At 42.3% G+C, this 18,896-nt stretch overlaps 2 protein-coding genes across 2 annotated transcripts; one reads left to right on the top strand and one right to left on the bottom strand.

The window, feature by feature from the left end:
- Positions 1 to 1,312: 1,312 nt before the first annotated feature.
- Positions 1,313 to 4,148, bottom strand: LOC123087011 (uncharacterized). Its single transcript, XM_044508895.1, has 4 exons — positions 3,844 to 4,148; positions 2,835 to 3,030; positions 2,649 to 2,735; positions 1,313 to 1,764 (listed from the first exon to the last, which is right to left on the bottom strand). The coding sequence occupies exons 1-4, from the start codon at positions 4,071 to 4,073 to the stop codon at positions 1,648 to 1,650; spliced, it is 630 nt and encodes a 209-aa protein (XP_044364830.1). The 5' UTR covers positions 4,074 to 4,148; the 3' UTR covers positions 1,313 to 1,647.
- A 184-nt stretch (positions 4,149 to 4,332) lies between these two features.
- On the top strand, positions 4,333 to 12,772 carry LOC123087009 (DEAD-box ATP-dependent RNA helicase 16). The gene is made up of 15 exons (XM_044508892.1): positions 4,333 to 4,726; positions 5,077 to 5,241; positions 5,556 to 5,645; positions 5,761 to 5,889; positions 6,558 to 6,658; positions 8,241 to 8,355; positions 8,630 to 8,761; positions 9,254 to 9,319; positions 10,013 to 10,192; positions 10,779 to 10,874; positions 11,000 to 11,137; positions 11,297 to 11,379; positions 11,847 to 11,884; positions 11,984 to 12,204; positions 12,454 to 12,772. Exons 1-15 carry the CDS (start codon positions 4,382 to 4,384, stop codon positions 12,526 to 12,528), a joined length of 1,974 nt encoding a protein of 657 aa, XP_044364827.1. The 5' UTR covers positions 4,333 to 4,381; the 3' UTR covers positions 12,529 to 12,772.
- The last annotated feature ends 6,124 nt before the right edge of the window (positions 12,773 to 18,896 follow it).

Raw genomic sequence — 18,896 nt, 5'->3', positions numbered from 1 at the left:
GCGAGGAAGCAGTCGGCGACGCGGCGGACGAGGTCGCTCGGGAGAGAGGACCAGTCCACGGCTGCCATGGCCAAGACTCCAGAGATGAACCTGGAGTAGTTCAGGTTGGGAGGATTGAGAGGGTGCTTGGATACAAGGGACTATTTTTAGTCTGACTAAAAATAGTCTCTTTTAGAGGCTAAAGTTCCAAGCACCCCAGACTAAAGAGAGGCTAGGACTAGTCTTGAGGCTAAAATCTTTTAGTCATGGGAAACCTACTAAAATATGTATTAGCTCTCTCTCTCCTCATTTAATTCCTCTCCTTAGTTCTGGATTGGAGGGTTTGGAGGATAATAAATGCTCAATAACTAGATTTTAGTCTCTTTAGTATTTGGATCCAAGCATGGGTGAAACTAGCAAGTTTTAGTTCCACTACTTTTAGTCATGGGACTAAAACGTATCCAAGCATGCTATGAGATTCTAGAGCTGCTTTGGTTACCTGGGTGGCTAGATGAGTTAACGCTTGGTGCATTTATCTATGCGTCGCTTGCGATGTCAGCGTCATAACTGAAATGCTTTGGGACCTGAACGGGCGCCACTGACACTACAAGATGTTTGTTTACAGGGACTTTTTTGTGTAGGGACTAGAAAAAGTCCTTAAGCTGGTCATAGTGGGGAGTAGTGTCATATGCATGACACTAGTCTAAGTTACTATTTTCATAGTGCAAAATAACATAGTACTAGTGTCATATGTGGCCTCATTTAATAGCTTGTAGACTCATGTTGTCTTGGAAAGCGCTATGTTACAGTAACATATTATGTTACTATTTCTCATTAACTACTTGCCACATAAGCAAAAAATTCTCGAGGTGCGCTATGTTACTACCTAAGTTACTCCCACTATGACTAGCCTTAGAGACTTTTTACCAAACGGGGGGGGGGGGGGGGGACTTTTAGGGACTAAACTAGTCATTTGGGACTAAATGAAGAAGACTTTCAAGGAGAGTCTTTTTGAGACTTTTTGTGACTTTTCCAACAATGCCCCTCCATGCACCCATTGGCCCGCCACCCCATGGTGTTGTTTGATTGTTATTTTTTTATATACTAGAGTCAACATGATCATTTAATAACCTCTAGGAAGGGACTAGGGACTTTTTAGTCTTTGAAAACAAACAAGGAGGGGCTTTTTAGGGACTAGAAAAAGTCCTAGAACTAGAGAACCGAACACCACCTACAGCTCGAGTTCATGGGGAATGATCACGACGCTTCGTTTTACTCCAGTTTTCAAGGACAGGGTTTTGTAGAACCCGATGTGTACCCTCAGTGTAGAAAAGAAAAAGAAAAAAAGGCTAGGCCATACCGCATATTTTACATCATAGACGGAGGTTTTTTACATTTCAGTTCAAAGTTCCAAGTAGTAGAGGGCTAACTGGAATTGGTCTATGAATTTCATGACAATTTTACAGGCGGTCAGTCCTTTGACGGAAACACCAGGTCATCATCTGATAGCCAAATGCCAAGCTCAGGAGGTGCGCCATTCCCCATTCACAAATATGTTTGCTGATCCAAAGGCATCAAGTACATGACATACATTCTACAAAGATCGATCTAAGGCCTATCACCAGCAGACCATTCTAGCTCTAGCGCAACCGTGCGGCGGCACACACGTCATCGTTTTCTCTTCCCACCTGCTGGTGCCTTCGGTGGCTTGGAGGCGATTGCCGAGCTCCACAAAGCTCTCTCAACATCCGAAGGTGTCAAGCTTTCTCCTCCTACGCTCAACTCCTTGAAGAGGAACACAAGTTGTCAGCCAAAGGATTTTCAAGTTCTACAAGTAATATTTTGAAATCACAAGGTATAATGTTGAAATTAGCACAAGGTAACAAATTAGGAACTATGTCGAGGAAATTAGCAAAACATAACGAATCCACAACCTGCGAGTATAACATGCTTTGTATCATCTTAGTAATTACTCCCTCTTGTACTAAAATGTAAGACATTTTTTGGTTTTGCATAGGGCATAAAAAACGTCTTATATTTTGTTGCGGAGGGAGTATTAATTAACCTATTGCCCTATTGTGTCATATGGAGCCTAGTTCTGGACAGATATATATGCAACTAAAAATTTGAGATGTGATCTGGATATGCATCTCATGGAAAAGAAATAATAAGCCCAATATTTTTTAATGCATTTTGTGTTACTATTTGGGAAAGGGTCGTCGAATTACAAACTAGTGCTCTTTTACATTGCTAAAATGGAACTTCTCCTAAAGCAGTATAATAACACAAATATACATTTGTATGTTCAACTCCAAACTGCTACTAGCTAAGATTAACTCATAAAACAGAGCACATTGTGACAATCAGCTATTTTTAATGTAGTTTTAGCTTGTCTAGATGGAGAGAAAGATCAAACATATTTGGCAGCATAGATTAACTGCATTTACTGAAAGTTTTCATTTTGGACTGGTGAATTAGAACTTTTAACCTATGGCCGAAATCAATTGATGATCGCTTGCAACACACAACAATAATACATCATACGCTTGCAGCTACCTGATTCAACTCAAGGCCACATTCTGCAGAACAGTTCAACCAACACAATCAAGCAAATGATGCTATCGTTGCAACATTTTCGCAGATATATCAAATGCAAGGCAACATTATACCTCTGCTTTAGCCTGCAACTTCTCCGCAAACGCAAGGTACTGCTTCAGAGTGTATTCCTTTACATTGCCCAAGGCTGCGACCATTGCCTGAACACATATCACTAAAGCTTAAAACACAAAAGGTGCAACCATATCGCCTAGAAAGGCAGATACATTGAGGAAAAAAGAACATTTGAACAAGCTCACTTCGTCTGACATGAAGGGCGCAACATCGGGTGCATAGGCAGCGAGCACCGCGGATGCAGTGGCAGGGCCAACACCCTTGAGCACAGTGAGCTCGGTGATGGCCTTGCTGAGGTCGGGCAGCGCTGCAAATGCCTTGCGTGACGCTGACTCTACAACTTTGTCATCCAAGCTTTTGACGAAATCCATCAGCCTCGGCCTAGCAACAAATGCAGAGTGAAGATTGGATATTGTTGGCCAGCAAGCACGATACTAGCACACTGCCTACATGGATCAAAATAATAAACCAAACAATTAAGATATTACTAGCAATCTAGCATCATGGTAATAATACTCCAACCAATCACATTCCTAGCATCTGTGAGCTTTATTAAGTACATTATCTTGTGCAGAAAATATGTGCTGTTGCTTCAGGCTTGTCCTTGTTGTCAATTTTGAAGACATCAACAAACCACAGTTGCGTGCAGATATACACAGTCCTTTCATGTACTAGTTTTGAATTTGTCATTCTTGTTAAAATGCACGTTTACCATAGCCCAGCATTACTTTTCTGTTTCTGCACATGATACATTAGGGACTTCAGATATCAAACTATCTCCCATCCCCTTTTACCTTGTCAGGTTGAATCAGAATAAAATGCTGTATTCAAACTGTCAAAATCCTGTTCTAAAGTCTTTCTAAACTGAGAAACAGAGAAAGAAACACCTTTAACGTAATTCGTAGGACAACTGACTTGTTACTAGCTCTGGTTGTTTGTGGGGCTTAGCTGGAACCAGGAAGAACCCAATGAACTGTGATTTCTTATCAGCTGAGCGCATATTTCTTTAAACCTGAACTGTTTATTTCTATGCCCACATTTCACTTTGGATGCTAAACCAATACTCAATATTGTCATCTGAGAGACTTTCAGCAGGAGGCACCACGCCCTCCCTAGCAAGGGGAAAACTTGAAATGCAGCTGTGCTATGCAACCGACAGGGAAAAATGGACTAGGAGCAGGAAGAGGCCCTGACCTCCACTTGCCGCGCGAGAGCTTCCACTGCATGAGCTGCACCAGCTCGGGCTTGGCGAGGTAGGGGTCCGGGTCGCGGCCGTGCAGCAGGAGGGGGAGGTCGTGGCGGTAGAAGGAGTCGGCGTCCAGGAGGTCGGGCTTGTCCAGCGCCGCGAGCCGGCGGTCGTACGCGCCCAGCGCCGCACGCCAGGCCTCCCCGTCGCCGCTCGCGAAGTCCACCGTCTCGGCCATCGCGACGGCGGCTGGAAGGGGAGAGGGGAGTGGAGTTGCCTGCAACTGCACAACAGTGAGCGGTCTCTTTTTTTTCGGGTCCATCTTTCTCTTTTGCGAAGAGCAATTTCGGCCGTCGATCTATATCGGACGGCTTAGATAGCGCCAGTTCGCAAACTTGAGGGCCACGGTCCGCAGGTCACATTCGTTGCCGGCGGCCCATGCGGCCCAATATTTTCGCGGGCCATCCATTTTCCTCATAGCTTCCAACAAAAAGAAAGCCTCCCTTAAACCCTAGCGGCAGCCGTTCGTTCCCCCGGAAGAAACCCATGGCGAAGAAGCAGAAGCAGCGCGGCTCGCTCCGGGGGGAGGAGCATGTAGAGGCGGCGGCCGCGGCGCCGCACGAGGACGCACCGGCCCCGAACGCGGAGGAGGAGGCGGCTGCGCAGGGAGCAGTGGGCGCCGGAAGCGAGGTGGAGGACGGGCGGAGCGCGGACGCTGCGAGTGGCGGCGTGGAGGAGGGGAAGGAGGAGGAGGCGGCGGCGGCAGAGGAGGAGGAGAGGGAGGTGACGTTTGATGAGCTGGGGCTGGACGAGCAGCTCAAGAGGGCCCTGAGGAAGAAGGGCTTGACCAAGACCACCCCGATCCAGCGAGAGGCCATCCCGCTCATCCTGGTGCGCTATTTCTGCCTTTCTAGCTTTCAGTCTCGCTCGTTCTGGTGGCGTTTAGTCAACAACTGATTAAAATTTAGTAAGCTCTCATTGGAACAAGTTTTAGCCTGTTTAGCCTGATAAATCAGCCAATTACAGTACTATTATGATAGCCAGCCTGCTTGCTTTCTCCGGTGAATCTTTTGGGTTAGGCGCAGCAGCCTTCTGACACTTGTCAATGCAAGCCGGACTGAATTAGAGTTGGGTTTAGTGAAGCTCTACTCATGATTGTGGTAGCCATTTAGTTCAAAATGCAACTGTTTGATTTCCCGTAGTTCGTGGTACTGAATGACGGCCTAATGTTGCGATTCCAGGAAGGGAAGGATGTGGTCGCTAAGGCCAAGACTGGTTCTGGAAAGACCTTTGCCTACCTTCTCCCGCTGCTGCAAGAGCTGTTGAAGTTGTGCAAAGATGGGCGTATTCGGAAATCTGCACCAAATGCCTTAATCCTGGTGCCAACTCGCGAGTTATGCCAGCAGGTATCTGACTTCTGTTTCTTCGCAGGATATTTTGTATGTGTATAGGCAGCTGCTGTAGAGTCGCTTATTGATTTATCTCTAGTTAATATTACGTCCTGATTCATGCACGATAATATGAATTGTTCTTCTATTTGATGCTGCATGTAGTGAGAGTTGCGAGTTGAATGTTAGACCTGCTAATTACTTCAGTGATTCATATTACAATCTACTAGTGCATTGCGAATAAACTTTTACTTATGTTAAATATTATGATATGACTAGTCATTGCCAAATACCTCACTGTTGCTTTTTTTTTTCTTTTCTTCTTGCTGTAGGTTTATAATGAAGCATCATCTCTCCTTGAGTTGTGTACATCCAAGTTGAAGATTGTTCAAGTGACCGCGAGCATGTCAGATAAGGATATTGTGAGACATTTTTGCCTTGTTTGAGTTCGACTGTTATTTTCTCCAAACAGTATCAATTTTGTAGGGTTATATTTATTAGCCCAGCTAACTTGCTTGTGCTTCTTGTTACTTGCAGAAACTTGCATTGTCTGGGCCCCCTAATATTCTTGTGACAACCCCAGCTTGTGTTGCAGCATGCATATCAAAGGGCATTGTCCAGGGATCATCTATTAAAGAGTCACTTTCAATGATGATTCTTGATGAGGTGCAATTTGTTTGCCTGTTGCAGTATTTATGCTTAGTCTTGGAAAGATTTTATCCCAACAAGGAACGAACAAGTTCCTTATGGGTTTGAAATATCAAATTATGTTGTCTCTTCCCATATACAAAAACATAACATAGCTGTCGAAGTTGTGGATCTATATTATTTTACAAAATAGTATTCAGGGGTTTTGAATTTTCAGCTTCAAGTTAAAAACTGTTTAATTGAGTCGTTTACAGTATTAGTGCCTATGCTGCCTGAATGATACTGTCATGTGCCACTGCAAATATGGGGATTTGATTTATGGTAATGGAGAATTGAGAACATTTTCTATGCCAGTACCCAGTGTTGCCGTTTACAGAAATGTAGGGAAAGGCTGCGTACTATAGACCCAAAGTGGTCGGACCCTTCCCTGGACCCTGCGCAAGCGGGAGCTACATGCACCAGGTTGCCCTTTTTTTTTACCCAGTGTTGCCGTTTAAACTATACCATGTTTTAGAGTGGCGTGTTTCAAATATCTACTGTCATGATTTTTAACATACTTATATTGGCAAATATATGTTACATTACAGTTTTGTGTATAAAATTTCATACAATTGTCGTGATGTATCAGAATGCCTGAGAAATGTCCTTTTGAAGAAGTTACTAATCTCTTAATGGTTAGCTCCCAGGCTGACCTTCTCCTATCCTATCGCTGCGAAGATGACTTGAAGGCACTTGTCCCACATATCCCAAGAAGTTGCCAATCCATCCTGATGTCTGCAACTTCAAGGTGAAATTTGGTTCTTCTTGCTTCGTTTTTCTGCAGTTATTCAAAACATCTTAATTCCGCAGTCTGCACTGGTAACAGCTCTAAGCATCTCACTAGCATTTGAATCGAGTGAATGGAGCTGGCACTTCAGTTTGTGGATATTTAGCTGTTCCCTGAGTTACCTTGCTGATTCTCTTAGGGTGTGTTTGGTTGTGGAACGAAGTGGAATGGAATGTAACGGTTCCATGACAATAGATGGAATGGAATGGTTACATTTTAGCGTTTGGTTGGTGAGACAGAATAAAACGAATTTAGTTCATTTTGATAATATGCACATACAAGCATGGTAGATACACGATATCAAACATATCTTATGACTATTCCTCTTGCATCAATACATTTCTACAAACAAAAAGAAGCATTTACATAGAAGAAGCAAGAATATATGAAAGCTACGATCTGCTACCGCTCCTCTGCCTCCAGCAAGAAAAATCATCGCTAACTCAAGAAGAAGCAATTCACATAGAAGATGCGCCGCCCAGCAGACCAGGCAGCAGCGTACCAGCAGATCAGCCCCCCCCCCCCCCCCCCCCCACACACACACCACCAGATCAGGCCGCCGGTGACGCCCTCCTGCAGATCAGGCCGCGGCTGCCGCAGGAACGGGTCCTTGAACGCCCCCGCAGGTCAGGCATCGCCCTCCAATCGCCCGGCCGCCGCACCAGCTCCTCTTCAGATCGAGAGAGAAGCGGCGCAAGATGGAGAGGCGATAGGATTTCTCGGGAGTGAGGGGTTAGAGCGAGACCCAAACCGGTTCCGCGTGATTCCTCCGATTTGGAGGTATCGGCGCATTCCGGATAATGGGCCGAATATTCCCTCGGTGGGAACGAGTTGGTTCCTGTTCCAGCTACATACCAAACACAAGAACTAGGCCTTGGAACGGGTCCGACCCATGCCATTCCAGTTGATGACTGAAACCAAACACACCCTTACTGGATGGTTGCTGCTTAACATGGTTTTCGGTGTTCCATTTCTTGATGTGATTTTGCTAGTAGCTTAATATATCTTTCCTTTCCTACTTATAAAGGTTGGAGTTGGTGGTGAGTTCACATGTGGGACCAACATGACAAATAAACAAGTACATTTCTAGTCACATGTGGGGCTAGCAACCTTCCAAGGGGTATAAATAAACAAATATACTTTTACTCACATGTCAGATCCAACACAAATAAACACACTTGTGAGCACAACACTCTTGTAAAACACAACAAATGTATCTCAAAATCATGCTCTTGGTTTTAGTTCCTATTCTGAACCAATTCTTCCATTCCCATTCTCTTATGTTCCAAAATTGGAAATGCTGTCTCATTTTAAATCTTAAAAAGGACCTACTATGAATGCTTAATATTCTCCAACAACTGCAGCACGATCTTTCGTTATATTTTTGCTCCTCTTTTTAACCATCAACCACGCAACAGCCGAGTTGGTGGTCCCCTGCGGGTGACATAGAACATTGCAAACTAAAGTAGTTTTGATATAGTTAACCTTTACTTCTGTTTGGGTTTTGTATGATTTGTCTAATATCAAAATTTATTTGTTGCAGCCCTGATATCGACAAACTAACAAAGCTACTTCTGCACAACCCTTTTGTTTTAACTCTTACCGAGGTTGGTCATGCAAAGGATGACGTGGTCCCTAGAAATGTGCAACAATTTTGGGTAAGTATCTTCTGCTTCCCTTTTACATTACATCATAGGCTTGTTGATCTCACTGTTTGTACAATATTACTTGAAAATTCTAACTGTAAATCCATAGTTGACTCCAGCAGGTATTGTATACAAGTTAGTATGGTTCCCTGTCCATAGCCCTTTTTTTGGGACCATTCTTAAATAATGACTGTGTCTATTTACAGTTCTTGTGCTGATTTTCTGTAGCTTTAGTGTTTTTATTTCAATACCACAGATTAAGTTACCCCAAATCTTTTGCCCACAGATTTCATGCAGTGCTAAGGATAAGATGCTTTATATCCTTTCCCTTCTGAAGTTAGAGCTTATTCAAAAGAAAGTTCTAATATTTGTGAACTCAATTGACAATGCATTCAGATTAAGATTGTTCCTGGAAAAGGTAAATTGGTACTGCTATTTGCTTCCCGTAGTGATATGATTTGGATCTGTAACTTGTTATCTGTGCTGCTCTTTTCTTGCATAGTTTCATTTGATAGAGTTACTGATTATCATCTGGCATTTGAACAGAAATGAAATTTGAAAATTTAGATCAATTCTAGTCCAAAAATATTTAATGGGACAATAATTGAACTACCACCGTTTGGACATTGAGTATGTGAGCACCAACAGATGAATATGAATCTATCACTAAGGAGAAGTTCTGTCAAATCTGCAGCATGAAGTTTTGTCAAATCTTTTTTATTGCCATTTGAGAGATGTTATGGCATTCTTCTTAACAACTGTTCCTTCCAGGAGCATGTTCCCCACTTCATTCCTTTCGTAATAGAATACTTTGGTCATTGCTAGTTTCTCTATTCCTGTTTCTTATTTTAGATATATATGGTTGTTTATAAATTAACTAACATTTGAGGAATATGCTGTACTTTTACAGTTTGCGATAAGATCTGCAGTGTTGAATGCTGAGTTGCCACAAAATTCTCGCCTACATATTATTGAGGTAGTGCTTCTCCAGAGCCTGCCTTTTGTGTGTGTGTGTGTGTGTAGATAATTGATCTTAAATTGTATTATCTTGTGTTCCCATGGTTTATCTTGTAATGAATGATACGTATTAGTTTTCTTCCCTCCAATTGTTTACCAGTTAAGCTAATTAACTTTCTTGGGTTTCAGTAGATTGCTAATCAACATTTTTTACGAGGCAGGCTTCATTTTATCCATACGCGTCAGAGGATTTCTAACAGTGTCGACTATTGGGAAAATTATAAAGGGTGCTTACTGCCTTGTAAATGTTTTATATAAAAAATATATATACCCTTTGAATTTGGTATTGTGTCTACTTAGCATCCGCAACTAGAAAACTAGATATGCACCCCTTAAAACTTGTAAAACCGGGCCACTTAACCCCCTAGGCTAGTTTTAGTGTTGGTGTTTGTCCATGATGAGGATGATGTAACCTGATTATACCTTTAGGTGCTGGTACATGGCGTGCAAACAGATCATTGCTGTTTATATCTGTTTCTATGTATTGCTAAGCCTTTTATGTTGCCCGAAGTAAAATGATACAGAAGGCTGTCAGTAAAACTTTGATACGTGACTTGTGTGACTTTCCTGATAAGCTTAGATTGCTAGCTTGCAGTTACAAGGTGATTCTGAAATATGGGAAGTCATTTAAGTATCTTTTTCTTTCTTTTAGGCTTTCAATGCTAGGCTATTCGATTACCTGATAGCAACAGATGACAATAAAACAAAGGAGGCGAAGCAAACCAATAAGGAAAGCAAAAAAGATTCAAAGGGGCCACGCAAGCATTTGCAACAAACTTTAGATGCTGAATTCGGAGTCGTCAGAGGAATTGACTTCAAAAACGTTTTTACAGTAAGTATATCTTGGTCTACTCAACCATATTGCCCAATTTAACCATGATGATTAGCGCTACCTAATTGGTTTTTATATGCTGTAAATACAACTAAGGCTAGTTGAACATATATGTAAATAACTGGTGGGCAGACTATTATTTTGTTTTAAGTGCACCAATATTTACTTTGGACCTGGTGGCAGCATCAGTGTAAACTTTGAATTCACCAAGCAACTAGTGCTCATTTTTTTTCTTCCGGGGAACTAGTGCCCAGTTTGATGTAGCGAGGGGCAACCAACAAATGTTCTCTCTTTAAAATAAAAGGAAATAAGGATTTTTTAAGCTTTTTGTGGTCAGCTTCACCAATGATTCTTTTTGCGAAGCTATATTTGACCTTTCTCTGGCTTATCTGCTAAACAAAAATAGAATATGTTTTAAGAAATCAATTTCTCAGTATTCATTCGATTACGTGAGGAAGTTGAGTATAGTTGACATCTTCTGTCTGTTCTTACAAGTTCGTGGTAAAGTCGTTGCTGTTATATAGTTCAATCTTGTAATTTCTGTAATAGGTTGCAGGACTGATCTTTTTCTCTAACCCTTCTTTAGGTAGTTAATTTTGACATGCCTCCGAATCCTGCTGGGTATATTCACAGAATAGGACGAACAGGGAGGGCAAATAAAACCGGTGCATCTATATCACTTGTAAGTTCCGTTTTTACATGGTTCAGTTCAGTCACATATATTATTGTCAGAAATTGCTAACATGCTTAGTAGACCCTGTGTCTTTGTTTATTTATTTCCTCTTTCTTTTCATACTCTATTTTCAGGTTTCACCAGAGGAGGAGGATGTTTTCGAAGAGATTGAACACATGTTGCAAGATGTTGAAAAAAAGGATACCAACTGCATTTTACCTTTCCCGTTACTCACAAAAAACGCTGTCGAGTCCCTACGATATAGGACTCAGGTACGGAGTGTATTTATCTTGAATGATCTGTACTTGATTTCTCCCAAATATATTCTTAATTGCTATACCTTGTAGTGCTAGAGTAATGTTACTGAAATGTGTTCTATGTGAAATAACCCTGATTTTGGTAGCTAATGTCAATTGATATTCCTTTTGCAGGATGTTGCTAGGAGTGTGACAAGCCGTGATATACAGGAAGCACGTCGTCAAGACGTAAAGAATGAAATCCTCAATTCTGAGAAGTAAGAAAGTCCTTGTCCATCAAGGAAATAGTCAAGTGTTAGCAAAATCACATTACATGATAATGAAATCACGTAGGGAAAGGGAAATGCAGAATTGCAGTCTCCAGTCTTCCTTACAGAGTGTTTGAAAACGACATCCTAATATAATTATTAGTTGCTCCAAATAATTATCACTAGATTCGACGTGGATATATTTTTATATTTTAGTATTGTAGTTCTTGACATATTTTGTTATAAACTTGTCAAACATAGACAAGGTTTGACTTTTTGGAAAAACTAACACCTTGTATTTAGGAATGGAAGGAGTATCATTCACCAACTATGTTCATGATGTAGCATTTAATTGATATAAGGCATCAATATATAGTATTCACAATTCTTAATATTTCATAACAAGAAACACCTTCATCCCGTAGTCATTCTGCCTTTATTCCCTTCTAACAGCAATGCCCTTTGCTTCCTTGTAGGTTGAAAGCTCATTTTGAAGAGAATCCAACAGACCTCGGTTAGATATATCAATCTTCCCCAATCTTTTTCAGAAGAGCTGTGTTGGTATTTAAATCTTACAAATGAATGATATGCTTAATCTTTCTACTCGTTTCAGATTTGCTCAAACATGATAAGTTGCTTACCAACAAATCCATTCCTGCTCACCTGCGTGATGTCCCCGAATACCTAATTGACCCCACAACGAAAGAAGCCAGCAATGCAGTCAAACTTTCGAGGGCTGCTATGGGTCTTGATAATCCCCGAAGGAAGAAAAGAATGGGATTCAGGAGTGGTTCAGGCAAAAGTAGCGATCCCCTCAGAACGTTCTCTGCCGAGGTACATTTATCCGTTCAATGTCCAAACCATTTTAGATTGAAAGACCACTGCAACTTGCGTGGTCTTTTGATACATTACGGTTCCGATCGTACATGCATTCCTTACTGCTGAACTAGTCTCATTTTATGCTACATTTGTTGATTGATAGCGAGATATCTCAACTGCATGGTTTACGAGATCCTATCTTAAATATTGGTATGCTCCTGCGCTATCCTTTGATGTATTCATATTTTTCTTGGTTCCTTGCAGGGCAAATCACGAGGACGAAGGGGAAAGGAAAGAGAAGGAGACGATAGAAGAAAGAGGAGGAAGGCAGAAATCTAATGTAGCAAACAGTTCGCTATCAATTTTGCTCGGTTTTATAGACTTATTGCCTTGTATTAACTTGTATTATCTCTAGAACAAAGTCAAAGCTTAATGTGTATCATTGTACGTCGAAGTATTTTGGGTCTGTCTAGGTTCTTTCTTTGGAAGATTGTAGTATCACACACTTCCTCTTGAATCCTCGTACGAACCGCTGCCTGGAATATTTCAAGAACAAAACCGAACAAGGAGGAAGTATAATCCATCATTCTCTCTATCACAGGTTCCATAACCGGTTCTGAACGGTAGGATATCACCTTCCAGTGGGAGGGCGGTCAGTAGCATATACTCACTTCCTTTGTTTCTACATGTAAGCCTTTTTAGAGATTTTAATATGGACTACATATGGATGTATATAGACATGTTTTAGAGTATAGATTCACTTAGCTTGTTCTGTATGTAGTTAATATTGAAATATTTAAAAAGAGATTTTAATATGAACTACATATGAATGTATATAGACATGTTTTAGAGTATAGATTCACTTATCTTGTTCTGTATGTAGTTAATATTGAAATATTTAAGAAGGCTTATATTTAGGAACGGAGCAAATAGGTTGCGGTAGGGTGATTTCCTGAGTGGCACTTCATGCAGTGGCACCACAACTTCAGAAGGTACTCACAAGGTCACAAGGCAAATTTCACCCTTGCTCTCTTTTTTTAACATATTGCAGCTGCATTGAAAACCACATCAATCTCCGAAAGTCCCCTGCTACTCCGGAAAAAAAATAAGATAACAATTAAAAAATTCTGATTTTTTGATGCAAATTTGACAAATGTTCTCGGTGCTTGAAAATTTTCATTTCGAAATAACATTCGTAGAAGTCATGAAAAAAAACAGCACTCCAAAATGCTTAGCAATTTTTTAGTGTTGATTTTGTTTCTTTTTACCACGGTGTTCAGGAATATTATTTCAGAAGCGAAGTATCAAATAAAAACTTGCGCCCTGTTCGACAAATCGCCACGGAGCGGAGCTTGCGGAGCGCCCTTCCAACCACTCCATAAATTAGAACTAGATCATGTTCCGCTCCGGCGTGAAGTTGGAGAGTGAAGAGAATCCGAACAGCCCCTTGATTTCAGTGAAAATCTGGAAACATGGATCCCACCCCATTGGATCTGTAGCGAACGGCATCTGCTCAAGGCAGAGCTCCCACTAGCAACTTAAACACACATTAGCACAAAGCCCCCTCCTTCCTAGTAAATTTGTCAGGTTTTTGAGTATTGGCTTATCCCCTCCAGTTCCTATCCCGCAGCGAAATAGCCATGGTGGCGACGCCGGCGCGCCCCACGGCGGATGGCTGCCGAGGCGAGGCGCCCCAGCCGGCGCTGCCAAAAGCGACGGCGTGTCCATCCACCGCGCCGACTCCCCTTGGCGAGGACGGCTCCTATGGCGAGGCGGCCACAACCTCGCGCGGGGGTCCCAACGCTCTTGCTACAGCATCTCCGGAGATGAAGTTAAGCTGCACCCGTATCCTGTATGTGTATGTAGGGAGCCCGTCCAGCAAAAGTGTGCTGCAATTTTCATGTAAATTCCGTGTAGGCAGTGTCTGATTCAGTGTGAAGTTGTAGGTCCTCCTAATTCTTGATGTACAAAAATTTCTCTCTGACTTTGTGTTGACACCTGATTTTGGCAAGATACAGATTGCAATGAAGATGGTCTCGAGTGAATAAGTTTTCAGCATAAAAATATTCACGTCACCGAGTGGAACCACTTTGATGTTTGGGTTATATTCATTCGACTTTATCTTATGGACCGAAACTATACTCCGAGTGGCATAATTCAATGTTCCGAGTGGTTTTTGGCCAATCACGTCTTCAAGATGACCTCGGATGAAGGAGCACTCTTAAGGAATTGTCTTCGTCTCGTCGAGGCAATCGATTTTGATATATAAATGCAAAAGTTAGAGGTAATATACTGTAGACTGAACCTCAACGGAAATATGGCGCGAGGTGCCACACACTTGTCTGATAGGTTGCGCGAGTAATTCGGCCATCAATACGGCCTTGAATCAAAAACCTTCAACATGGAAAAGTTTCGTCTCGTCGAGCCGATCAATTTTCATATATAATTTGTCTCAATCCGAGATCATATGAGGCCTGGAGAGACAAATCAAGATCGGGCTATGTTTTCAGTCGGAAATCCGAGTGAAAAGTTTACCATCCGAGTGAAAGTTTACGGTCGAGTGAAAGTTTGCTGACCGGATGAACTTATTATTATCCAAGTGGAAATGTAGTCATCCGAGTGAAAATATGACCATCCGAGTGAAATTGTCGTCCAGGTGAAAATATTCCGAGTGAAAAGATTACCATCGGGACGAAAACTTGCCGATCAAATAAGATAGTGCCTTTCGAGTGGAAATATAGTCATCCAAGTGAATAAGATAGTGCCTTCCGAGTGGAAATATAGTCATCCGAGTGGAAATATAGTCATCCGAGTGAAAGATTGTCTTCCGAGTGAAAAAGTCCAATCGGACGATCCGAGTGAAAGTATCTAATATCCGAGTGGATGAGCTCAAGTCCGAGTAAAATTGAACATGTGCTCGAAAGTTTATCAAAATGACCTTGGATGAAGAAGTGTTCAATACAGAAGTTGTGCGTATCATCAAGACAGTAAATTTTGATTTTGGAGTCATCATCATCAGAGATAATATATAGCCTACAAATTCACTACGAGACTCGGATAATCCAGTCTACTACAAAACCGAGTCTGACTGGAAGATAAAAATGATCTCGAAAAGTATTCAAGATGGCCTTATTTGAAAAAATGATCAACATGAGAGTTGTTCGTATCATCGAGGCGCACAAGTTTGATATTTGGGCCATCTCGATCGGAGATCATATGCAAGCCCGGCGGCCCGCGCAAGAAGGAAGATAGAGTTTGGGCCAGATTCAGACTGAATCCGAGTTGGAATAGAATTAGGACTCTAGGACGTGAATTGATGTAATTTTTCTTGTAAGGAAAGCCTAGATGAATCCTTTACTTGTACGGGAAGTCCAACCGCCTCTTATATATGTTGGGGGTGACGGCCGATTGAACAACACACAATCGAACAAATCAATATACTACTTTTTCATCTACGTTTTATCTCTCCACCATTTTCGATCTCGTTCTTCGTTGTTCTTCGTGTTTGAGAGCTGCGAATTCCGAGGCTCTAGGGGCGAGCGAATCGACCTAGGGCAGCCCATAGCCGCCGCACTCCCTGACGGGGTCCCTCCCGGGGGTGTGGGGTTTTCGGGTCTGCAAAAGCGCCCGTCGACTGTCTTGCGTATCGCGCTGTCGGTCGGGTCTCCTTCGACGTGAGCTGCGGTGCATCACCCCCGGCGTCGAGGGTACACGTGACGTGTTCGTGTGTCAACACACTTTTTGGCGATTCCGTTGGGGAACGAAGATCAATCGTCATCATCCACCATGTCTGATATTCCCAAGCCATCTGAGGTAGACGCCGATAACATCATTAAGCCCAGTCTTGATGAGATATCGGCCGATCATCGCCAAGTTTATGAGGAGTACAAGAAGGCGCGCGAGGAGAAGGACTTGCAGGAGTTCCTTGCAAAGTTCAAGAAGGATCGCCAAGGCAACATCACTCCGATTGAAGAAATCAAGTTCCCTCCTCTTCAAGCCGAGCAGGTTAAACCCTCTGTAAGTACTGCCTTTTCTCCTGAGCAGTGGGCTGAGATTGAAAGTCGTATTGCTGATGGTAACAATCTAGTCTATCAAACTTTTATAGAAAATACTAATGCTCAGAAGAATATATCTCAATCGTCTAGTGGTAATAATGGTGTAGCTGCTAGTGTGCAAAACCCTAATCTGGCTTTACCTATTGCATCGGCGCCTCCCGTGCCGATGACTTATTATCCTACCCAAACAAATCAGATTGTGGCTACACCCATTAATCCTATTATGAGCATGACAGGTTCGGTGGCAACGCCGAACCAAACTCTACCTACAGCTACAACCACTCGACCACTACCAAATTATGGGTCGACATACATGCCACAATTCCTACCCACAACTAGCAACCCTACTCCTTCTATGCCACTGCCACAAGCTGCATCGTCCACTATGGATGATGGTCTAGCTAATCTTAGAGAGGAGATGGCTAAGATGCTTCGAGAAAATTTTGGAGTTGAGTTACCTCGGAATCGGATTTACCAAAAGCCATACCCCGAGTACTTTGATGCCATCCAGTGCCCTCCGGGATATAAGATTCCAGATTTTGTTAAGTTCAATGGAGAGGGCACAAAAACCACATGGGAGCATGTTAGTCAATACTTAGCACAACTAGGTGAAGCAGGCTCACTAAATGAGTTGAAAGTGCGTTTGTTTCCTTTATCTTTAACTGGTACTGCATTTTCATGGTTTTCTTCTTTACCACATGGTTCCATTCGGGTTTGGTCGCAGCTAGAGCAGAAATTTCATGATCACTTTTATAGCGGCGACAATGAACTCAAGTTATCACATCTAACATCGGTTAAACAGAAGCATGATGAATCGGTCTCCGATTACGTCAAGAGATTCAGAGAAACAAAAAACCGGTGTTTTAGTTTGGTGATAACCGAGAGAGACTTGGCAGACCTAGTGCTAAGTGGTTTGAGAACTCCCATTAGAGAAAAGCTAGAAGGTTATGAGTTCTTAAATATCAACCAAGTCTTACAAAGGGCTTTGGCTCAGGAAAGCCGAAGCAAAGATCTCAAAGAAGTGCATAGATACAAAGCCGATCGTCCAAAGATGAATATGGTGGAATATGATAGTGATCACTCAGACGATGAGGGTGATGTTTTTGCTACTGAATTTGTTTGGCCATCTAAGGCCAAACCCTTTACTTGCAATGATCTGAAACCGATTTCATAAGAATCGTGATGAAGAGATGAAGTTTACTTTTAACATTGCTAAGTGTGATAGAATATTTGATGCTTTGCTGCAGGCTAAGATTATTAGAATATCTCATACTTTACCGCCGTTTGAAGAGCTAAAACGGCGTGCTTATTGCAAGTATCATAATTATTTTTCTCATGCTACTAATGATTGCAATGTTTTTCGACGACAGATACAATCGGCCATTAATGATGGATGATTGAACTTTTCTGAGATGCAAGTTGATAAACAACCTTTTCCAATGAATACCATGGATTTGGAGGGCAAGAAGCTACTCATTCGGCCGGAGGTAGCCGAATCTGCTAATAAAGCTAATGTCATTGTTGGTGAGCCCAGGAAAGACAAGGAGGACAACAAGGTCTTGGGGAGACAGGTTGTGCTTGGTAAGCAACCCGATGGCAAGGAAGTAATCAAAATCACCATCAAGAATCCTACACTCGAGAGGAAACCGCAAGTGCAAGAAAATACGCGAGTTAAATTTGTCAAACCCAAGAGTCCAGAAGTTGGCAAGTGGAAGAGGAATGAAGCTAAAGTGCAACGCAAGCGGATCAAGCCAACTTTTGATATGTTGCTATCCAAATATGCTAATCAGTCGGCTGGTCCCAGCTCTAACCGGCCATCATACCTGAAGCGACCAAGGTCACCATCAGCTGATATGTTCAGTCAGTATATAAAACCGAGTGGACCAAGGGTGTCGTTTCCAGAAAAGCATACGCAATCTGTTTGGGATCGACTTGACTATTCATATAGAGGCCGACTGAACATCGGTAACTATCGGTCGGCTGGTCAAAACATGCGACCGGATGGAAATTATCCGAGTGTAAGAATGCACCCAGGTGGAAGCTATCCGAGTGAAAAAATGTGGCCAAGTAGATTCCATCCGACTGAATTCCATCCGAGTGATATTCATCCGAGTGGATTCCATCAGAGTAAAAAGGTGCGCCCGAGTGGAAATTTCATGCATCTGGAAAGTCGAAAAGAATGGCGTGTTAAATCACCAAGTGTTGCAGCAGTTGAGTTAGGAAAAGGCAAGGAGAAAATGGATGTCGACTCACTTATCTTGGGCACCGAAACATTCGCCATACAACAGCCGATTGTGCATAGCAATCCGACTGAGCCGATACTTGCTATCGCGCCAAAGCACTCGGCTAATGACCATGAAGCAAGCACCAGCCGAGTAAAAATGAGAGATCCTAAATACACTCAGCCAAAGTGGTGTCCTCCAGGGCTAACAAAGACACAAAAGAGAAAACTACAGAGGTTAAGGAGTCGAGAGATGGCAGAACAGGAGGCCGAGAAACAAAGGGATAAGTTGTTCAATGACACTCAACCCATGGTTCCACCAAAACAAGTGTGGAGGCCTAAACAAATACAAGATACAGCAGCTTCTACATCTATCACAACAATACCTACATCACCAAAGGAGGACGATGCAACATATATGACATCATCTG

Source organism: Triticum aestivum, chromosome 4A (genome assembly GCF_018294505.1).
Source record: "Triticum aestivum cultivar Chinese Spring chromosome 4A, IWGSC CS RefSeq v2.1, whole genome shotgun sequence".
In the NCBI taxonomy this organism is placed as follows: Eukaryota; Viridiplantae; Streptophyta; class Magnoliopsida; order Poales; family Poaceae; genus Triticum; species Triticum aestivum.
Note: the sequence above shows the minus strand (reverse complement) of the source record. Positions and strands in the feature narration are given on the sequence as shown.